The 22,329-nt window shown below is 36.6% G+C and overlaps 1 protein-coding gene across 3 annotated transcripts in view; it reads left to right on the forward strand.

The window, feature by feature from the left end:
* The window catches only part of HERC2 (HECT and RLD domain containing E3 ubiquitin protein ligase 2), a 105,722-nt gene that overhangs the window by 53,344 nt on the left and 30,049 nt on the right, over nucleotides 1-22,329 (forward strand). For all 3 annotated transcript variants that reach the window (XM_050331532.1, XM_050331535.1, XM_050331534.1), the window contains exons 37-64: nucleotides 1,012-1,204; nucleotides 1,806-1,988; nucleotides 2,546-2,730; nucleotides 4,401-4,548; nucleotides 4,640-4,836; nucleotides 5,070-5,300; nucleotides 5,970-6,105; nucleotides 6,644-6,787; nucleotides 8,223-8,365; nucleotides 8,566-8,833; nucleotides 8,995-9,137; nucleotides 10,441-10,539; nucleotides 10,636-10,804; nucleotides 10,912-11,037; nucleotides 11,624-11,732; nucleotides 11,868-12,007; nucleotides 12,479-12,669; nucleotides 14,258-14,363; nucleotides 14,518-14,609; nucleotides 15,164-15,339; nucleotides 15,785-15,896; nucleotides 16,784-16,865; nucleotides 16,964-17,107; nucleotides 17,667-17,757; nucleotides 19,218-19,395; nucleotides 19,800-19,881; nucleotides 19,964-20,135; nucleotides 22,082-22,226. In XM_050331532.1, the coding sequence (XP_050187489.1) occupies nucleotides 1,012-1,204; nucleotides 1,806-1,988; nucleotides 2,546-2,730; nucleotides 4,401-4,548; nucleotides 4,640-4,836; nucleotides 5,070-5,300; nucleotides 5,970-6,105; nucleotides 6,644-6,787; nucleotides 8,223-8,365; nucleotides 8,566-8,833; nucleotides 8,995-9,137; nucleotides 10,441-10,539; nucleotides 10,636-10,804; nucleotides 10,912-11,037; nucleotides 11,624-11,732; nucleotides 11,868-12,007; nucleotides 12,479-12,669; nucleotides 14,258-14,363; nucleotides 14,518-14,609; nucleotides 15,164-15,339; nucleotides 15,785-15,896; nucleotides 16,784-16,865; nucleotides 16,964-17,107; nucleotides 17,667-17,757; nucleotides 19,218-19,395; nucleotides 19,800-19,881; nucleotides 19,964-20,135; nucleotides 22,082-22,226 (4,185 nt within the window). The remainder of the gene's footprint in view (nucleotides 1-1,011; nucleotides 1,205-1,805; nucleotides 1,989-2,545; nucleotides 2,731-4,400; nucleotides 4,549-4,639; nucleotides 4,837-5,069; nucleotides 5,301-5,969; nucleotides 6,106-6,643; nucleotides 6,788-8,222; nucleotides 8,366-8,565; nucleotides 8,834-8,994; nucleotides 9,138-10,440; nucleotides 10,540-10,635; nucleotides 10,805-10,911; nucleotides 11,038-11,623; nucleotides 11,733-11,867; nucleotides 12,008-12,478; nucleotides 12,670-14,257; nucleotides 14,364-14,517; nucleotides 14,610-15,163; nucleotides 15,340-15,784; nucleotides 15,897-16,783; nucleotides 16,866-16,963; nucleotides 17,108-17,666; nucleotides 17,758-19,217; nucleotides 19,396-19,799; nucleotides 19,882-19,963; nucleotides 20,136-22,081; nucleotides 22,227-22,329) is intronic.

Genomic DNA, 22,329 nt, shown 5'->3' on the forward strand with positions numbered 1-22,329 from the left:
GTCACCAGATCTTGAGCAGGCAGAGCTGTTTTCCCACTTCTGCCTCTGAATCCCTCTTTTATACTACAAATGTTGTCCTGTCCCAATGGAATGGAACAGTCCCACCCATTATAGATGGGGTTTGGTGACTTTGGTCATACGTGTGTTACATGTCCCATGTTCTCCTTCAGCTGCATCCCATGGGGTGTGTAAGTTAATATGTTAATAGGGCTTAATGAAGGTCTTCATTACTTTTGCTCAGTATTTATAGTTGACAAAAGAGGTAGAATAAACACTTTGGTCCTCCTCCCTGTTACTGAAGTGGCAGCAGGGATTCTTACCTTCATCAGAGGGTCTTTGTGTGCACCTCCTTAGTGAACCAGAGTTACAGCAAGGCTTGTTTTTCATGGAGAAGGGAGTGTGGCTGCTGGCTGGTACACAGTTGTCGATGCTCTTCTGTGCCTCACTGAAGCAGTATCGGGCCATGAAACCTCTGCTTCTCTCCAGACATCATTTAGTTGTTAGGCCTTGCTCGAGCCAAGTGCAGGATAAGCAAGAGGCCCAGCTCATGTTTTTCTTGATCAACCTCATTCTTCACCATGTTAAAGCAACACTGTGTGCAATTCTGACCATTTGCCACAAAAGACTTGGAGAATTAACATAAAGCTTCATTTTTGGAGATGAAAATTCCATTTATGGAGACTGTTCTGATTAACAAGAAATTGCATCATTTGTTTACTACAATATTATACATTTCCAACTATGTAGGACATACTACTACTTATGTAAGACATAAGCAATAGGTAAAATAGATCTAAACATGAGTGTCTAAACATGCAGTTTAGTGGTATGATTTCTTTTGAAGATTGTGAAATGCTTTCTAACTTCATGCAGATGTTGAAACATTATTGAATGTTTACTACCTGATCCTTATGTTAGCAGCAAAAAACAGCAATTGCATTATTAATTTATGCACTTTGGATATGAATTAGTGTTGTTGATTGTATAAATTGAACCTTTCTGTTCTGTCAGGATGGACCCACACCAGGTTTGGGTCGTGTGATTGGAGAATTGGGAGAAGATGGCTGGATTAGAGTGCAGTGGGACACCGGAAGTACAAATTCTTACAGAATGGGGAAGGAGGGAAAATACGATCTCAAACTAGCTGAGCCACCACCTGCAACACAACCCACAACAGAGGATTCAGACACTGAGGATGATTCTGGTAAAAAAAAAAAAAAATTTTTTTTAATGAAAGGAGGCACAGTTTTAGTTGAATTTCAAAATTGATATCTTGTAATATGAAAATATTTCTTTCACCAGGAGCAAATGCCTCACCAAAGAAGATTGATTTAATATGTGTAAACTTCTGACCAGAATATTTTTTAATGTAACTTTACTATGAGAAAGGAGGATAGAAAGGATGGTGTCAGGTTTGTTGCATATTCATGGACTAAAGAGAACAGAATTATTAAATAGTTTCAGTTAGAGATACCAGGAGGTATACATTTTAACATCTATTAATGCCATTCTAAAGTGGATTTTTATATGACCTAATTATACATCTAGTCACACTGTTTCCCTATTTCCAGCACTGCCCTTGGAATTTCTTTTAAGCAGTGTACTGCTAGAGAATAATTTTAAATTATATGCAAAAAATATCTGGTTTAGATTTTGTTCTTGCAGTTGGAAATAAGGGGTCTTCTTCCTGTCAAATCGTCTCAGAGAAAATATTTACAACAAATGATTCACATCATGTTTGTTTCACAACCTGTGTGAAATAAAACAACTCAGTATTAATGTATTCCTTTTGTGTTTCTCTTCAGAAGGAGAACAAGTTGAAAGGAATCTCCACCCTACTGCCATGATGCTGACAAGTACTGTGAACCTGCTGCAGACACTGTGTCTCTCTGCTGGTGTCCATGCTGAAGTCATGCAAAGTGATGCTACTAGGACTTTGTGTGGTCTGCTCCGTATGCTTGTGGAGAGTGGAACAATAGATAAATCAGGTATTTTATACAGAAACAGTCTGATTCAGCTGTGTGCTTCTGTTTTGTGTTTTGTTGTCTTGTAGGTTTGTAAATCTTTTGTTACTAGTTTTTAACCCTTTAAGGCCAAAGGCTAGAGAAAGTGTTTTCAGAACTTTAAAAATTTTAGTTGTTAAAGGTAATGTAAGTGATCTTGAGCATTTGTAGAACATAAATAGTAAAGGCAGAAAGAATGCATGAGGTGTGAATTGTTGGCTTAGACAAATAATTTCTTAGCAGCCTTTTTCTGTTTGACACAACAGTATGACTATGTCATATTCCTTTATGTAGCTTCTCTGTGATTTCAGAAGTAATGCTGTTAACTACTTTTAAGTGAAGAACTAGTATAATGATGAGAATCATTTTAAAGACATATTTAATAAAATTAATTACAGCCTCTAATATGGAAGTTAATAGTTCATGTAAAGACAGTGGAGTAGCACAATGTTCTGATTTGTCCAGAAAAGCCCTACGTGATGTATAGATGTAGCTGGTGGAAAAGTCAACTGTTACATGTATATATATCTTTTTATTTTTAGCTTCCTTGCCAAATAAATTAGTTTATAAAGAACAGCATAGGAGTTGGTGCACGTTGGGATTCATTCGAAGCATAGCACTCATGCCTCAGATGTGCAGCACTCTTAGTACATCTCAGTGGATAACTCTGCTAATGAAAATTGTTGAAGGGCATGAATCTTTCACTGCTGCTTCACTACAGAGACAGGTAATGTGTGCATTTCCAAATTACTTTGAGAGGCAGTAAAATTAGTAGACTTTAGTTGTCTCTAAAACAACAACAAAAAAGTATTTAAAAAAAAACAGGCGTGAAATGTCCTTAAATCAGTTTTTAGTTAATTAAAAGAAATAACATTCTTTTATGTTGAGGATTCACTGTTTAAAATATGCACCTGTAAGTTTTGATCCTTCACAGTACTGCAGACTTCCTTGTTCTGTTGAGAGGAGATGTAAGGTCAAAACAGTATTCCAAAAATGCGTTCCAGAAACTCCCATGTAACATTTCCTAGAAGGTGAATAAAGAAAATAACAAAAAGATGGTTAGGAAAAATGTGCAATTTTAATAAAAGTTATGCAATTGTGTATTAGCTGCTGTCCCTCCTTCCATAGTAAATGGCTAATATTATTTTAATTATAATCTCTCTTATAAAGCTACATCTTTGCATCTCATTTTGGTATTGTATTTCTCTTATCCTCTTCCCCTTACTTCTTCTTTTCTTTTCCTTTTTTTTCTTTGTTTTTCCTTTTTCATTCCTTAGCATCTTGTTAGTGCCTTTTTCATGAGACTGAAAAGCAACCTTATTTTGGAATTACTCTGCAAAGTTTCAAGGCTTGGGGATCTAAAGATCATCTTAATCTTTTCCTTGATAAGGCATCAGCTTTTTTTTTTTTAACTAAAGCCTTGCATCATAAAGGCCTGTTCATTTTTGTGTTATCTTCCAGCAAATTCTTGCCAGTATATTTAATATGCTTAGACTTCTGTCATCACCCAGGATTTAGTGCAGTAGAGTCACCTGTGCTGTTCAGGGAATACTTCAGAGAAATGACCATTCCTCGTGTACCAGCACCTAACTTATTAACAACGAAAAGATGAGACCTTGAAGTTCTAGAAAGATGTGTTACTGACAGAAGTTTAGAAGAAGAGAGTTCTCTTCACTCTTAGTCACTTGTATTGGTCTTCTGGGTAGAAAATGATGAAACTCAAAACCCAAAATACTTCTATTCAGAATGTGCAACCCCATCTGCTCTTTGACACTGTAGTGCTGCACCTTCCCCTAGTCCTGCACTGAGTGTCTTGGTATAGAGATGCCAGCCTGTTCCTCTGTCCTGTGTTGGAGGCCCTAGTTTCACAGGGACTACTTTTGGGTGTCACTTTTTCGGTGATTTGCTTTTTGCCTTCTTCTACCATTCAGCTTTATATCTCATGAATTTTAACTATTATAGTCTCATGGCAGAACACTTGGAAATTTTCATTCTGAAATATATCTTAGTACTAATTACTGAGTCTGGAATCTGACAAACCTTCTCCCTCTGTATTTCTATTTTTCCTATGTTCCTATGTCATTTACATTGTTTCCCAGTATTGTGTTTGTCTCATGTCTCGAGTATTGAAGAGGTTGGATTTGCTAATAAAATACACCAATAAAATTGTTACTGACTCTGAACTGTGACAACTTCTTTTAAAATATCCCTTAGTAAACTGAAGATCAGTAGCTCTGTAATTTCCACAGTGGGAAAGAAATCAGCATTGTAGAAAGAACTACAAAGGAAAGCTAACTTTAAAAATGTCATTCTTCTGTACTTAATATGTTTGAAATATGTTTTCTTTAATTTGTGGTGACTTAGAATAGAATAACACTGATTTTGTTCTCTTTTTAGATCCTTGCTGTACATTTACTGAAAGCAGTACTTCCATCCTGGGATAAAAATGAAAGGTCAAGAGACATGAAATTTCTTGTGGAAAAACTGTTTGGATTTTTAGGGAGCCTACTTAGTACTTGTTCTTCAGATATCCCACTACTCAGAGGTAGAGGACTTTTCCCTCAGTGGTTTATTATTATGTATGGAAAATGTGCGCATTAAACAGTAACTGTTGTGCAATTACTTTGTCTTTCCAGAATCTACTCTGAGAAGGAGAAAGGCCAGGCCCCAAGCATCTCTAACTGCCACTCATAGTAGTACTTTAGCAGAAGAAATAGTGGCACTGCTGAGGACGCTCCATTCGCTCAGCCAGTGGAATGGACTCATAAACAAGTACATCAACTCTCAGCTAACCTCCATCACCCACATCTTTGCAGGAAAACAGTCAGAAGGGGTAGTTTCCACGTTTTAAAATAAGCTCATTTTTATAGCAATATTTATTTTGAAATTATAAACACTAAATATTTGTAAATGATGTTAAGCTTAATTTTGAAACCATTTTTCTATTTTTGTAAATATTTGTGTTACTATTTTTTAAGTTGAAATATTTGTGATTAACTTTGTATTTTAAAGCAGATACAAGTATGTATTTTCTCCCTACAGTTAAATTTTATTGTTCTTTGTTAGGCTGTGTTGGATGACTATTTTCCTGACACTGAAAATCCAGAGGTGGGAGCTCTAATGGCAGTCTTGGCTGTGATTGGTGGCATAGACAGTCGCTTGAGGCTGGGTGGACAAGTAGTTCATGATGAATTTGGAGAAGGCACAGTGACACGCATCACCCCAAAAGGGAAAATCACTGTACAGTTCTATGACATGCGGACATGTAGAGTGTGCCCTCTGAATCAGCTGAAACCAGTAAGTTTGTTTTATTGAGGCTTTAATACTGGGAAGGGTAAGGTTTAAATTTCTAATATGGTGCAAAGAAGACATTCTTCGTTGGATAAACACATTGACACTGAGCACATACGATGCTAGAATGCACAGCTAAGATGGTCCTCATGCAAACCTGTTGAGGGCCTTTAAATCTCATCCTCACTTGTTGAGGAGGTGAAAGGAGGAGGGATTTAAGCTGAAGTTCTTTGACTTGAAGTAAAATCCCAAGTCATTACAATGTGATTTATAGCTCTTACATGAGAGGAGCTTATTTGCATTTAACTTGATTTGCTAATTAGTGTAGAAAGTCTTGGGTGTTTTGGTTTGAATCTTGATTTGATTGATATGGCATTAGTGAAAGCACGGGCCAAGTGCCTGATCTGCTTCAGAGACCACAGTTCTTCCTTGTTCTGACACTGTCCTGCCTTTTCGTCACGTAGACCTGCAATTGTGTGGTACAAATACAGGCTTAGGAGCTGTGTAGAGAATAGAAATCCTCTCTAGTTGTTCCTGGGCAAGAGCAGTAACACAAATGCTACTTTTGTTCTTCAGTTAATAACCATTGAAACTTTTGAATGATTTTGTAGGATTTTAGGAAAATGCTTAACTGCATTTTTTTTTGTTTTGTCTGATTCTTCCCTCACCATTTAGCTTCCAGTTGTGGCTTTTAATGTGAACAACTTGCCTTTCACTGAACCTATGCTATCCATTTGGGCTCAACTGGTAAATCTGGCTGGAAGTAAAATAGAAAAACAAAGAATGAAATCTCCCAATCAGGGTCTTTCAGGTACAACTGGGCACTTTTTACGATTTGTTTTGTTTGGAAGTAAATGGATATGCTCAGAGAGAAATACTGGTAACAGCAAACATGCATAAGAAAAAGGGTTTCCTGGAACCTTACATTTTTTCTTGAGTCAGCATTGAATAATATGCACTTATGAGACAAGTTTATCTAGGAGGTGAATTGCTCTGCATTGTAAGTGGAGGTTTTTTTTTTACTTTGATGAGAAAATGTAAATAAGTTTAGGGGCTGAACTTCTTGTACTGAATTGTTTAAAATATTGAATCCATATAACATTTTAACTGCACTTATTGTGTCTATCTCGCATTGGCCTTTTTAGCCATCAGAGCGCTTGTAGCAAGCGTGGGTAGAACCCTTCTCAAATCTTTGTTCGCGAAGCCTAGCCGTGATGATGATGATTGTGCTATCTGTCAACCACATGATTGTCCACAGTGTGAAAAGTGGGAAGATGCTGTTTTTAATATCATAGGTCGTACAATACAAGAGATTCCTAGCACTAATGGCTGCTTAATATTTTCGATAGGTCAAGTTGATCTGGATCTACTGCGATGCCAGCAATTAAAGCTGTACATACTGAAAGCAGGCCGAGCTCTGCTTTCTCACCAGGATACACTAAGGCAGATCTTATCTCAGCCGGCTGTTCAGGAGTCTGCATTAAATCCTGCAGGTATTCTGAAATGCAACCTGACTGTGCTGCTGTATGGTTAGATGGTAGACAAAGGGTATGACTCTGTTACCTTTGCTTATGGCATTTGGAGGGTAGAAATTTCAGTTTACCCTCTAAAGACGAAAAAAAAATATTTGTGACTGTTAAATTAAAGTTGTGTGTGAAAAGCATTTCGACTTTTTAACTTAGGTATTGAAGCTTGTTTGAAGCTTGAAACACTGGTGTTAGCTAAATTTGTAGGTCTTCTGTAGTTAATAAGCTTTGTAAGTAGTATTAAAATACTTGACAGTTTTTTGCAGGGGTTTCTTTTTCTACTTCAGGGCTTGAAGTGTGAGTTCTCAATTGGCTATTGCTTTTACTTCAAATGTTTTGGAGTTTCCAGTCAAACAAGTATTGGGATACAGTGTCTTAAGAATAATGTCAAAAGGACTTTAAGGAATTGTAGTTCTAATAATTTGAATTAGCTCTTCTGTAGATGCATTTTACATATAAAAATAAATACAATAGCTCTGTTAGCATTCAGGATAGCTGTTTGAGGACTTTAGAGTTTATATTAATTCCTTGGGCCTTTGTGAAACATGCTTTGTTATATCATAAAATATGATGATATATTTGCTTTATTCCTATATTTCTGCGAATTTTTGTCAACTGCCAAATTTTAAGTTAACAGACGCATCACATTTTTTTTAGGAATGGAACATAATTTTACTTCTGCCATTATTTTTCAAGGGAAAAAAACCCTAACACTTTTTTTTTTTTTAATCAGAAAATAACTACTTGAGGACAATTACCTGTTTTATTATTGTTTCAAATAAGGCTGTCTTTTGTTTGAGTTAATAAAAACTGAGAACACTTTCTTGAGATAGTCACAGAAAATATCTAGGAAATATGAACGTTTATGCCAACAAGAATACGACATTAAATAAGAAAGTTGCAGAATTGTGAATAAGTGGATTTGAAAAAAGTATTCACTTTTGAGGGGACAATGGGCTCCCATAGGGAGCTATTCCCAAGAGGTCTATCATGGGGGAAATAACCCAATCCAGGAAGTATGTACCATAGGTTTAGGATCATTGAAACTGATGGTTTTCTGTATAAAATGGTTTATCCCAGAAGGATCTCTTGATAATAAAATTATTGCAAAAAGAGTGGACTCAGAAGATACCTATGCAAATTCACTGTCCACTGAGTAGTTTCAGCTAGACGTGTTCTAGGTGTATTTTAGTAAATTTACTGTTTATCTACATATTTTTCACTTGCTTTTTTTTGTGTGGAGATGGTGGCACACATGGTTTAATCTTAAACATGTGATTCCTATGAAGAAGAAATATGTGAAAAATAACAATATGCTCGATCAACCAGCAGGTCTCAGAATAAGTCTCGTGATTGACTCATGTTATATGGTTTTGGTTAAAATAATGTCTTTTGTTTCAAGAGGATGGAGCAGTTGCCTCTCCCGACATAGGAGATATGTCTCCTGAAGGACCTCAGCCTCCCATGATCCTTTTACAGCAACTTCTGTCAGCTGCTACACAACCATCACCTGTGAAAGCAATATTTGACAAACAGGAGCTTGAGGTAGAGTTTGTGTTTTCTGCTAAGTAACCTAATAAATAACCCTTTCCAGTTCACATCCCAGTTGAAACTTTTTAAACTATAGGTTTAGAAAAGTGACACTAAACCGTTTTGGCAAATAACCTTTAATTTTAGTTGTAGGCACACACAGACATATTAAATATGCTTGCTTTACTTGGACTGATTTATTTGTTCCCATTTAGGCTGCTGCTCTGGCAGTATGCCAGTATCTGGCTGTAGAGTCTACACATCCTTCAACTCCACTGTTTGAAGACTGCAGCTCTAGTGAATCTACAACACCCATCACAGTGCAACATATCCGACCCACAAAAGTGAAGAAACGCAAACAGTCTCCAATTCCACCCCTCCCCATTGTAGTTCAACTTATGGAAATGGGATTTCCTAGGAAAAACATAGAATTTGCACTAAAATCTCTGTCGGGAACCTCTGGAAGTGCTTCTGGATTACCAGGTATTTTATTTAGTTAAATTAATGATATTAGAAGGAGAAGGAAAGTTACAAGCAGATTAAAATGGTACTTAGGAGGTAGCAATTGTTATTCTTTTTTGGATGCTTTCTTAAGAATGTCAGAGCATCCTTTGGAGACAGACTGAGTTTGTTTTCTGTATTAGGAGTGGAAGCCTTAGTTGGCTGGTTGTTGGATCACCCTGATGTTCAAATTACGGATCTCTCTGATGCTGATACTATCTCTGATGAGTATTCAGATGAGGAAATAACAGAGGAGGTGGAAGAAGCTGAAGCTGCTTGTCCTGTGGTAAGTGTCAACTTACTAAACCTAAGTTATGTTAGCTAGCTGCAAATTTTGTAATTCTTTCCTTTTTGTGAAAATTGGGAGAAGTACAAGCACATTCTGCTATCTCAAGCTTTCAGAACAGTAACAAGGATCATGTTTGCCCTGTGTTTCTAAGGCATGTCATAAAACAACTGAGAATAATCTATGAATAGTTTATGTGTGAGTAGCACAGAGGAGAATGGAATGCTAGTATATGCTTCACTGGGGGTGGCTGTAAGTATCCCTGATAGATGCTCTTAGTTTCTTCAGAAGTTAGTTGATGCTATAGTGTAATGTTTTGTAAAGGAGTTTCCCCCCTCCCTTCCTTTGGTCTGAAAAACAAATGTATGTTAGCTCCAAGGAATGAGTGAGGAATTAGTGAGTAAATAGCCAAGAAGTCTGTTTTAAATAACTTAACCTTTTCCTTATAAAAACATTTTTCACTTGTTGGTGATAAAATTACCTTTACAATGCCTATTGAGTGTGATAGCTTTAATGTGAATTTGTATTATTCTTCTGTTGACTTTCAGGAACTTTTTCAATAATGATTTTTTTAATGAAATGAAATGAGTTCTATATTTCTGTATATTCTTGAAGGAGTTAACGTTGAGTTTTCTTGCACATGTGGGATTTTGTAATTGAAAGAAGTGGATTATATTTTCAATTAAATTAACTTGACATTGACTTCTGCTTCTCTTAAAGAAGTTAATCAAATCTTGAAAGAAATAATTTCTGATAATTACAGTGTTATCTTTTTTAGGTTGTTTTTCTAAAGGAATGCTTTAGATCTCATTGTATTATATAAAAAAAAAAGTGTGCTTTAGGTTAGAGATTACCATTTACCACTGGTTCTTTTGGTTTTTGGTTTTTGGTGTTGTTTGTTTTTTCACTTTCCCAACACGTAGCCTAAGAAGTGAAATATGAATGTGTATCTGCAAGGCTGAGTAGAGTACTGGCAAATCCACTTTGTTCATATTTTCCTTGGCAATCAGGTTTCATAAAAGCAACTTGCAACTTGTTCCACACATTTTGAAAATTTACATCTGCATTCCTTGACAAATAATTTTAGAAAGTAACTTGAAATTAAAGTAAAGTAGATCTTAAATGTTACCCCAATAGTGAGTTGAACCTGTTGAAGTTTTTTCCTATTTTGGCATGCAACTTGGGTATCATATGTGTTTATTTTTGTTGGGTTATCTTCATTCTCTGCTAACAATTTTATTTATCTGAAGTGAAACCAAATTTTGTATTTCTTACATATTTATTTTGGTTTTTTTTTTTTCAGTCAAGTGGTGCTGTTGTAACAGAGAGCCAGACCTATAAGAAACGAGCTGATTTCTTAAGTAATGATGACTATGCTGTGTACGTGAGGGAGAATATTCAGGTAAGTATGGTGATCAGAAACTGTATTGAAACTACTTTTGTTTTGGTACAAAAGTCTTTGCATAGCTATTGCATTCTGTTGTCATTTTTTCCCTAGGTGGGGATGATGGTTAGGTGCTGCAGAACCTATGAGGAGGTCTGTGAGGGAGATGTAGGCAAAGTTATTAAATTGGATCGAGATGGATTGCATGACCTGAACGTACAGTGTGATTGGCAACAAAAGGGTGGTACATACTGGGTCAGATATATCCATGTTGAGCTTTTAGGTAAGTTCACTGCTGACTGCTTTTTAATTAAAAAATGATAGTCTAAGGAAAATTTATTTTTGGAGGGGGAAACCCACTCACTGTACGTTTATTCTTTCATCTGCTAGGATTCCCACCACAGAGTTCTGCCTCTCATATCAAGATAGGTGACAAAGTGCGTGTGAAAAGCACTGTTACCACACCCAAATACAAATGGGGATCAGTTACTCACAGAAGTGTGGGAATTGTGAAAGGTAATGTATATTCAAAATGTATGGGGAGGTAATAAAACTCAAAACCACACAGACTTTCTTCTGGACACATGTAAAAATCACGCTCTTTTGTGGAATATTGCATGATGATAAAGAATATAGAAACCATTTGAAGTCTGTGACAAATTTAGATGTGTACTCTGGGGCAGCACATATTGTTAGTATGTTCATCTGCTTTTGAGCCATTTCATTCATATACAGTAAAGGTCTTTAAGCATCTGTGCAGCCTGTTCTCGTTTATACTTTGGAAGAATCAATGATTTTCCTTTAAGAAATAATTCTAACTTGAAGTCTTCATAAGCAAGTGAGGAGAAAGTGGGATGCACTAGGGTCAAGCTCTAAGGGATGTTATTGAAGTAATCTGTGAAGCATAGGTTCTTTGAAGAGGTGCAGATCTTGATCATACTGTATTTGTGTGTAGAAGTACACTCTCACTTGGGAACTGTTTCTAAAAAAATAAATGAAAAAATAGGAGTAGAGGAATTCAAATAGAATACTATTCTAAGCACTTTCAGCTTTATTTTATAGAGATTTTGCAACATGTATTTTCTCCATGTTTTTGTCATAGCATTTAGTGCCAATGGAAAAGATGTTATTGTGGACTTTCCTCAACAGTCTCATTGGACTGGCTTGTTGTCAGAAATGGAATTAGTCCCCAGCATTCATCCTGGAGTCACGTAAGTGATGATTTACTTTTTTCTTAATGAATATGGGTTATTCTTTTACCTTATTGTCTTGATTCTGTTATCTTGTCTCGTGTTACAGTTAACCTGTACCATATATATTTCCTTGTTATTCTGTTGTCAAATCAGGTGTGATGGCTGTCAGATGTTTCCTATCAATGGACCTAGATTCAAATGCAGGAACTGTGATGATTTTGACTTTTGTGAAACCTGTTTTAAAACCAGGAAGCATAACACCAGACATACTTTTGGCAGAATAAATGAACCAGGTAAGTTTCACAGTCTAAATGACATATTTTTAAAACGTCTTAACATTACAAAAAAAGGTTTAAGGGTTAATGTTTTGTTATAATCCACCACTTGCAATTGTAGCAGTGCTCTGATCTGCTAAAAATGTTTTGTTGTCTAAGGAGTCACTCTGAACAGTACTTTCACTGTGTTAGGGAGCTGAAATTTAAAAGTGTTTTTTAAAAAATAGCTTTTAAATGTCTCTTGAATTTATCTAGTCAAGAACTTGTAAACTTGAAACTCCTTTCAAAAAAAGAACATGCTCTTTGAGCATGAGTACTATGTACTACTACATAGTATCACCATACTGATGGGATATCCTCCTGTGTTCTAAATTTAGGCTACATACCTGAAGTCTTTGACTTGTTATATTACCTTTCACATTGCTTATGGTTTCATGAAAGCCATTTTCTTTGAGTGGTACATGCCTAATGTTTCACATAACCATGCAGGTCAGTCTCCTGTATTCTGTGGACGTTCTGGAAAGCAGCTGAAGAGACGGCACAGTAGTCAGCGGGGAATGTTACTGGATGATTGGTCAAGGATAGTTAAGAATTTGAATGTCTCATCCTCTGTCAATCAGGCTTCACGTCTTATTGATGGTAGTGAGCAGTGCTGGCAGTCTTCTGGTTCACAAGGAAAGGTAACTTTAAGCCCTGACTGGTTTATTGTGGCATATTTCTTTCTTCAGAGGAAAAGTATTTACCTTAGTGAAATATATTTGTTTGTTACCTTTGTGTAAGGTAGAAGAATAGTAAAAACAGACATCTGAAGTACAAAATTATGTTTCTTCATAATAAATGTACCTATTTTTTTTTAAGCTGTGCTTCATCTTTCTAGTTATAGAATCACAGAATGGTAGGTTTGGAAGGGACCTTAAAGATCATTTAGTTTCAAGCCCATTGCCAGGGGCAGGTATGCCACTTGCTAGATCATGTTGTTCAGAGCCCCATCCAAACTTGTCTTGAACACTTCCAGGGATGGTTCATCCACAACTTCTCTAGGCAACCTCTTCCAGTGCTTCACTGCCCTCTGAGTAAGGAATTTCTTCCTAACATCTAATCTAAACCTACCTTTTTTTTTGTTCAAAACCATTGCTACTTGTCCTGGCAGTGTCTACCTATATAAAAAGTCCTTCTCCCTCTATTTTATAAACCCCTGTTAGGTACTGTATGACCACAGTGAGGTCTCCTCAGAGCTTTCTCTTCTCCAGGCCAAAAAACCCTAACTCTCTTGGTCTGTCTTTGTGGGAGAGATGCTCCATCCCTCTTACTGCATTTGTAGCTCTCCTCTGTACCTGCTCTAACAGGTCCACATCCAGTGCTGGAGAACCCTGAGCTGGATGCAGCCCCCTGGGTGGGGTCTCACAAGAGTGGGTAGAGGGGGAGAATCACCTCCCTTCACCTGCCAGCCACTCCTGTTTTGAGGCAACCCAGCATGAGGTTGGCCTTCTGGACTGTGGGTACACACTGGTGACTCATGTTCAACTATTCATCCACTAGGATGCCCAGCTCTCTTTTTGTGAGGCTTCTCTGCAGCCTCTCAACCCCCAGTTTGATAAGTACAAGCAGGATTACCTCATCCCAGATGGAGAATGCTACACTTACCCTAATTAAATTTCATACAGTTGATGATTGTTCAGCCCTCTAGTATACCCAGGTCACTCTGTAAGGCCTCTCTGCCTTCGAGGGAGTCAACAGCTAGTTTAGTGTCATTGGCTAAGTTGTTTACTGTACATATGACTCCTTTGTTTAGATAATTTATTAAAAACCTTGTTCCTTAGTTCATGGTTTACCAGTTTTATTGTCCTTCAGTAATGCTCTGTGGGCAGATTAGGCACTGGGATTTACTGCTAGATGTCTGTCCGGGTGTGTTTTGATGCTCTCTCGATGGCCATGCTGAGAATATGAATATCCCCAAGTATTCTTCCTTCAGGTTTTCTACTGACTGTAACCTAAGATTTGTATTATATCCCATTTCTTGACCTCCAGTGGTATCGTGCTTTCTGTCTTCCCAGTGGTGTTGGTCTTTGCTGAAATAAATCTTTTGCTGCAACTGTTTCTTTTGTATTTAGAGGTAGGAAAAGCAAGAAGTTCATAAGGTCATTTTCCATTGGCCTTATATTGCAGCTGTGTTTCTTGTTTTCTTCAAAAGCATTGCACATACACTCTTGTTAACCATATGGTCCTAATAATACCATCTAAAAATGAAATTCTGTATTTTTCCCCTAGCACTGGATTCGCTTGGAGATTTTTCCAGATGTTCTTGTTCACAGACTAAAGATGATCGTGGACCCTGCAGACAGCAGCTACATGCCCTCCTTAGTTGTAGTTTCAGGTATGTTTGTTCTCTTAGAAGTCCGAAACCTTTTTTTTGATGCTCAATAGTAGCTATTTACCTGGTTTCAGTTAACATAGCTGTTCAGCATGCACAGTACCTGTTTGTGAAACAAACACCATATCTAAAATGTTTTTCTTTCCATGTTTTCTAGGGGGTAATTCCTTAAATAACCTTATAGAGCTAAAGACAATCAATATAAATCCTACAGACACCACAGTGCCTCTACTCAGTGATTGTACTGAAGTAAGTGAAGTTTGTGTGAGAATTCCTCTTGTGCAACAGAAAAATATTGTGCTGCAGGGGGTGGATGAAAAGCACTATTTTCATTGTTAACGCATGGCATTTTATTTTTCCTCTAAATTAGTGGTATTTCTGGCAGTTTAGTACAGTTAATTATTCTGATAAGTTTTACCATAATCAGGGTGTAACTCTATAGTAGACATAGTAGTAATGATATTTTAGGAGATTTTCATTTAAGTCAATATATCTATGAACCCAAGAAGATATCACAGTAGACTTAAATTTGGGGATAGTTTTGGACAGCAGTTCTGATATTTTTGACTAACAGCAAGGAGAAATGCATAATAAACTTTTACGAGATTGTAAGTGAAATCTTTCTCGAATGAGGCCATGTGTTTATCATGAAGTATGAATTTAGACCTCAAAATCCAAGTCTTTACAGTTACAGATTGATTTTGTTAAGGTGATGAAGTCAAGGAAAAGTTCTAATTTTTTCCTGTGTTTTAAGAAGTTACATAGAACCCCAAAGATGGCAATATAGCTTTTTTTCTTCTTAGTACCACAGGTATATTGAGATTGCAATCAAGCAATGCAGAAGCTCTGGGATTGATTGCAAAATACATGGCCTCAGCATACTGGGACGTATACGTGCAGAGGATGAAGATTTGGCTGCAGTCCCTTTCCTGGCTTCTGATAATGAGGAAGAGGATGATGATAAAGCTAACACTGGGAGGTAGGTAACTACAGTGGTGGGGGTAGGGGGAAATGATAAAGAACCTACACATTCTTATAATCAGGAGATTATAGTAAGAGTAACTTAATTAGCTTGAATGGTAGTAAAGAGAAATCAGTTTTATCAGAATTGTAAGTAAATCCTTTGTCAATAAATTAGTTCTTTAAGATTGTCACACCGGATAGGTGGTAGCATTTTGTACAACTCATATGCTTCTGCAGTAAACTTGGAGTTGTAAACTGAGCTAAAAACTTGATGTGCTTATATTTGATATGTAGCACGTGTGCTCAGCAAAATATTCTGGGGGATTTTTTAAACTCTGTTAGTGTAGTCTGAGTGCTAAAACTGTTCCAAACTGAAAAAAATCAGGAAATAGAGTAAAAAGCTGCCTATGCTAAACATCCTTTTTGCTAAACTGACTATTTTCTTTTCTGAATATGTTCAGCCTTGTTAGAAAGAAGGCAGCTGGGCTCGAATCAGCAGCTACAATAAGAACCAAAGTTTTTGTTTGGGGACTGAATGACAAAGACCAATTGGGAGGGCTAAAAGGCTCCAAGGTATGTTTGCTGTTTTCATACATAAGTATAAAAAAGAAACAGAAAAATAAAGATGTAAAAGTCTCACACAACTAAAATTAATTCAGGCTTAATCAGATTTTTATGGTTCATTGTCAAAAGCTATGAAGAGTAGATTTGTTACTCTGAAATCTGGTTTGATTTTTAGCAACCACTCAATCATTCATTTCAGATGATAGTGAACTAATTTTTTTAAAAATGTATAGCTCTCTGTACATATTGTGTTCCTTTTGAGTTTGCATGCATAAAATAAAGATATTGGCAAACTTTTCTATGTATTTCTATGTATTTTTCTATGTATTACTTGTACCTTTCCATCAGGAAAAAAAGCTGAATTCTGATCTTATGATTTGTTTAACTTGATTGCTGTTTGGTGTAGTTCAGGAGGAATTTCATCCCTATGCGCGGCCATTTACACATAATTTTTAGTACATAGGAAATATAAAGCATATGCTTAATCAATTTATATAATGATTAATCTGAAAATTATGTTGAGAGCATTTATTCAATTGATGTTGTAGTTCAGTTCTTCAGTTTATGTTGTGAATATGTATTATTGTATCCATAGAGTGCCTTTCAAGAAATAAAATATTAACCTTTCCTTTATTCTTTGGTTTTCTCAAGAAAACTTTACTAAGAGAAAGTCCTCGTTTATGTCACAGTTCATTTTTTCTCGGGTTTTGTGTTTATCATAGTTTTAGTATTAAATGCATTTTCTTGGTTTCTGTCTTATGCCCGTAGGGTGTATGTTAACGGGTGTGTGTTAGGCATCTGAAAGTACCTGTTAGATTAACCAGTTTATCATGTAAAGGCTCTTCTTTTTAAGTGTAAAACATTAAGGTGGGATTTTTATTTCCTGTCTGCTGTAGATAAAGGTCCCTTCGTTTTCTGAAACCCTGTCTGCTTTGAATGTTGTACAAGTAGCTGGTGGATCCAAAAGCCTTTTTGCAGGTAATTTAAGTTTGAAATAAGTGGAATTATCTAATGCCAGAAGCAGATTTCCAGTTGTGAAACGCTAATGGTGTTTCAAACTTTCTTCTTCATTTTAGTGACTGTGGAGGGTAAAGTATATGCCTGTGGAGAAGCCACAAATGGAAGGCTGGGTTTAGGAATATCTAGTGGAACTGTGCCTATTCCCCGCCAAATTACAGCTCTCAGTAACTATGTGGTAAAGAAGGTGGCTGTTCACTCAGGTACTGACTATTGCTATGCTTATATATGTAAACATAACATAATAAGCCTGAAAATAGTTGCTTTGCAATTTTCTTGGGTGCCGTGATGCCTTAGTGTCACGTATCAGATTTTTTTTTTAAAATAAATACAGGTTATTAAATTCTGGCTGTTGCAAACAATGTCAGATTAAATCTAATGGTTCTGTTATTAAAATCTATGAATTTAGACCATGCATTTTTTCTTATCTGCTGGAACTTAACTTTGGTAATTTTTTTCTGTCTGATTCAGAGAAAGTGTTTTCCTTTTTTAATATTGCTAAATGATGGGTTTGTTTTTTCCCTTTTTTCTTACAACACTGAAAATAGAAAATTGAGTGATTATTTCTTTTTTTTGTAATGTGCCAGGAAACCTACTGTTACAGAAGTTATGTATTTTAAATCACATAAAAACTTTGAAGAAAATAAACTGTATGTGGGGTTGAAAGACTCGTACAGTTGCATTGTACAGCAGTGTCAAATTGTAGCTAGACCTGCTGCCTGCTTGAAAGCTCGAATTTAATTTTTTTGTTTACACTTTCAGGTGGCCGACATGCTATGGCATTAACTGTTGATGGAAAGGTATTTTCGTGGGGTGAAGGAGATGATGGAAAACTTGGTCACTTCAGTCGAATGTAAGGATATCAAATTTGTGTGTATTTCAGTAAGACAAGATTTGTGTTTGGTGTTATAACTCAGCTGACCACCACTATACACAATAACAGGATTTTTAATACTATAGGAGTAAAAAAACATGTAGGAAGACTTACTTTTTTCTCAGCAGCATATGCCAATTTATGGTGTAGCGTTTGTAGCACTCATCAGTCATTTAAAAGGAAGGTATTCAATTAATATAATACTTGAAAACCTACTTAGTGGATCAAGTCTTGAGTAGTATTTTTGCATGTCACTGATGAAATTGCATGCTTTTGGGGACACAGTTTTTGGTTATTTTTATAAGGTAAGGTTTTCAGAGGTGCCTTGAGAAGTAAAACCATTGCAGTTTTACATTTCTTAACTGTAACAGTTCATAATGTGAGCCTCTCAGTGTTTTATAGCCCCTTTCTTTAGACTTTGGTTCACTGACTTGTTAGTCAGAAGTAAATTTCTTACGCTTTTCAGTAATACAAGAGTTTAAACCTCCACAGGACAACTTTGAGGAAAATTTGAATTTTCTCAGGATTTTACTCTGTATGCACCCACAGAACAATATTTTGAAAGAAAAATACCTGATAAACAAAGCCTGTAGGGGAATCTTTGTTTTTCATTCTGATATATTTTGAGGACCTGCTCATAATACATAAAAAATTACAGTACCCCACTCAGATAGTTAATACATTAAAACAAGTACATATTCATAAGGGTGTTTGTCAGACTGATGAAAAGGGAAGGTCAGATGAGAGCAGTATTGTTGGTTGTTGTTCAACTGGTCTCATGTTTTCTGTAATTTTATTAAAGGTGAGATTTGGAACTCCAGAGCATTTCATGGGAGCAAATTTTCCAGAGACCATACATTACTTCGTAGAACCTTAAAAGTTGCTCTGATACAGTCAATATTAGAAAATCTTGAGTTGAATCTTTTCCCTGAATTAAGAGAATATTGTAAACATATGAATAGTAAAAGTTTCCAGTAGTTGCATAGAAACCTAAAAGTAAATTCTAGTTCTAATTTCTTTCTCATAAAGAACAAAGTTGGGATGGGAGTGTCATCTCTTTCTGTCTGTCTCTGTCTACTATTAACAAATCACTCACTTTGGGCAATAACAGGATACTGGTTTTCACTTTGTATTATACGCAGTTTAGCTGATTCATCACTTTGGTATTTTGACTTTGTCAACAGAGTTTTGCAGCATATACATAAAAAACTTCTTGAATTAAAGAAGTACTTTAAAATAGTATAAAGTTTAGATTTATGGTGCTACTAAAGAGTACATCTTGGCATCATAGTGTTGCATCTTATTTTATCTTGAGATTGCTATTGGTTATTGCACAAAATTTTTTGGATTGTTAAGGTTGGATTGTGTTGTGTGATTGGATAGTGAATGTATGACTGTTTCATAATTAATTCAGTGAATTTGTTGTTCATTTTCTCTAGGAACTGTGATAAACCCAGGTTGATAGAAGCACTGAAAACCAAACGCATCCGTGATATTGCCTGTGGCAGTTCCCATAGTGCTGCTATTACCTCTAGTGGTGAACTCTATACGTGGGGTCTTGGAGAATATGGAAGACTAGGACATGGAGATAATACCACACAGCTGAAGCCTAAGATGGTAAAATAAACATTTCTTGTCTTTGAAATACAAATGCGTTTAATAAATGATAACATAAAGCTAAAGTAACAAAAAACATGAAAGCAGTATGAAGACATTGTTTTGGAGTGATCTGACTTAGGTTTTGGTACACCTACCTCTAATAACAGTAAAGCTATTTCAGAAAGGCCAAAAAGATCCAGTCTCTTTCTTGGGAAATGATATAAAATGACTAGTGCTGTTTTTGACATTCATGTCCTGGATAGGAGGAAGCTGCTACTGTAGCACTGTAGGAGCATGGCTTGACAGTTCTTTGATCAGACTGGGCACAATGAACAAGATTAGTCATAAGACCTTGGAAATGTTTGTAAGGTTTTAAAACACAACTTTAAACAAACTTCTTGGTTACTCCTTGTTTTTTGTAGGTTAAAGTGCTCCTTGGCCACCGAGTCATTCAGGTTGCTTGTGGAAGCAGAGATGCTCAGACTCTTGCTTTGACAGATGAAGGTAGGAGTATCGTGTTCCAGAGGCTTTCTAGCACATGGGAATACTGTGATCATTGTTTGACCTGAAATTTGGTGTTTATTAGGTTTGGTGTTTTCCTGGGGTGACGGTGATTTTGGAAAACTGGGCCGAGGAGGAAGCGAAGGATGCAACATTCCTCAGAACATAGAAAGACTGAACGGCCAAGGCGTTTGTCAGATTGAGTGCGGTGCACAGTTCTCGTTGGCACTGACAAAGTCAGGAGTGGTATGGACATGGTATGTTACATTTGCCAGGAAGTGCTAACAAAGCACTTGCTAAGTATGTGCTGTATTTACTGCTGTTCAACTGTCTTAACTCCATTTGTGCCTTATCTGTGCACTCTGACTTTTGACAGCTCTTCCAGATGAGCTGTATCTGTTCAATTACTCTAACACTGTCCTGTAGTGTGTTTAGTTGTGTTTTGTGTTCTATTAGAATGCCTTGGTCTTGTGGCATTAGTGGAGGAAGAGGGAGATCGTTCCCTCTCTTGGTCACAGTGGAACATGTAAAGGAATGTTAATTCAAGACTTCAGAGTGGAATGTGGAAAAAGAGAACCTGAGAACCATAGCATGGAGTATGTAGTCTCCAGCTAAAGCAGACACTGAAATGTAAGCATGCAGGAGAGTAAGGAAGTAAGCTGATGTTCAGGGCAGATGGGAAGAGCTTCCTTGGAAACACAGGGTCTCTGCAGAGCTTGTTGCTGCTTATAAGGCCACTGAGTTGTCACTAATGGTGCCTTGAAGCAGGAATTGGTAGGAGATGATCACAGAGTTAGTCAGAAACATTTTTGTTTTTCTTCTATTTGCCTGCTTGCTTCTGCTTTGTTTTAAACACAATTCTGGCTTTTTGAAGTTATAAACCTTTCTGTAAAATCTCAGAGTTTACAGCATGGCAGATCAACTTCAGACCTCTAACCAGATCTAGATCTTACCCCATCTTTGTTATTAAAACTGTGGCCCATTTGATGTTTATCAAAGCTAAGTAGACTTAAACCAGTCATTTTTGTTGTGTTATTTGTCAGTCGTTGCTAAATGATATGAAGAGAAACGCACAAAACTTTTATTTGTATAAGTTACTGCTACTGTTAAAGGGGAGAAAAGTTTGTAGCAGAGATGTTTCTCAGAGTGGCCATTGGAAACTATTTCTTTCTTGCCCTTCCTCCTCTTAATTTTTTTTTCTGTAGTGACAAAAGGGGTAAGAGGAAAGGGAATTTGTCAGTCTTTAAGAAATCTTAGCAAAATTCTTGTTCATTCCTTCTTTGCCCCAATTTGTCTTAACGTGTCTAGTCAAAAATCTACAGCTATTTCCATGGCATTAAACGTCTACAAGGAGATTTTTTTGGTTCTGTTTCAGCTGGGCATGTCTACACTTTAGGATGTTTGAGTTGCTTCTAAACTTTTATTCCTCTTGATTTTGTAATGGTTTGAGATAAAAAATCACAACTTCTGGGTTATAACTTCAGGTAGATAACAGTGCTGCATATCATATTTATCTCCAGAATAATATAACCTTTCTTGAGAAAAATTGGTGGTGGTGGTGAGCAACAGAACTGAGTGAACGGTTACTAAAAATGCAGTGGAAGAAATCTCAGGGATTTTTCTTCTTTACTGACATTCTTAGTAGAGGCATCATAAGGTGTTTACATTAGTTTTGTGTATGGTGTTTTTTTAGTGTATTTTGTGTATAACAATTTTAGTAGAATTTAAATTATGGAGACTTGAGAACCTATATTGAGGCTTCCAACAGTGTGAAAAAGCTCAATTCTGAAAACCTGTTAATTCCTGTGTATTTTTTTATGTGACTTGTTAAGGGGTCTGTTGTTGTTAGGTTTATCCTCAGTAGTATAAAGCTGTCCAATTTGTATCAAAACACAAGAACTTTGTGAGTGTTTATAATTGCAGTGTTTCTGCAACAGAGGAAATTAAATATAATCCCAGTTATTTTGCATACAAAAAAGTCATACTTGTGCCTGTTCTATATTGAGGTGAGAAGTTATGGAGTCATAGAGCTGCAGTTATCATCATTCTTAGGCCTTTGTAATTCAGTTTTGAAGAATTTGCTCATTGCTGTTTGTGTTTAATGTGGTGATAACTGAAGTATTTTCATTTGGAAAACTGCATTGACAGAGGAATGCGTAAACAGTGTACATATCCTGAATGGTACATTTATTGTCTGTTGCAGGGGTAAGGGCGACTACTTCAGGCTAGGCCATGGCACAGATGTACATGTGCGAAAGCCACAGGTTGTGGAAGGACTAAGGGGTAAAAAGATCGTGCATGTGGCCGTAGGCGCACTCCACTGCCTAGCAGTTACTGACACTGGACAGGTACGCTGTGCCTCACCCTCCTTTCCCCTCATTCCTTGATCCAGGAAGGAATAAAGTAAACTGTTGATGAAGAAAGTGTAGTGATATTGGTGCTGATTAAATG

Source organism: Myiozetetes cayanensis, unplaced genomic scaffold (assembly GCF_022539395.1).
Source record: "Myiozetetes cayanensis isolate MyiCay16 unplaced genomic scaffold, myiCay2020 scf5-8, whole genome shotgun sequence".
In the NCBI taxonomy this organism is placed as follows: domain Eukaryota; kingdom Metazoa; phylum Chordata; class Aves; order Passeriformes; family Tyrannidae; genus Myiozetetes; species Myiozetetes cayanensis.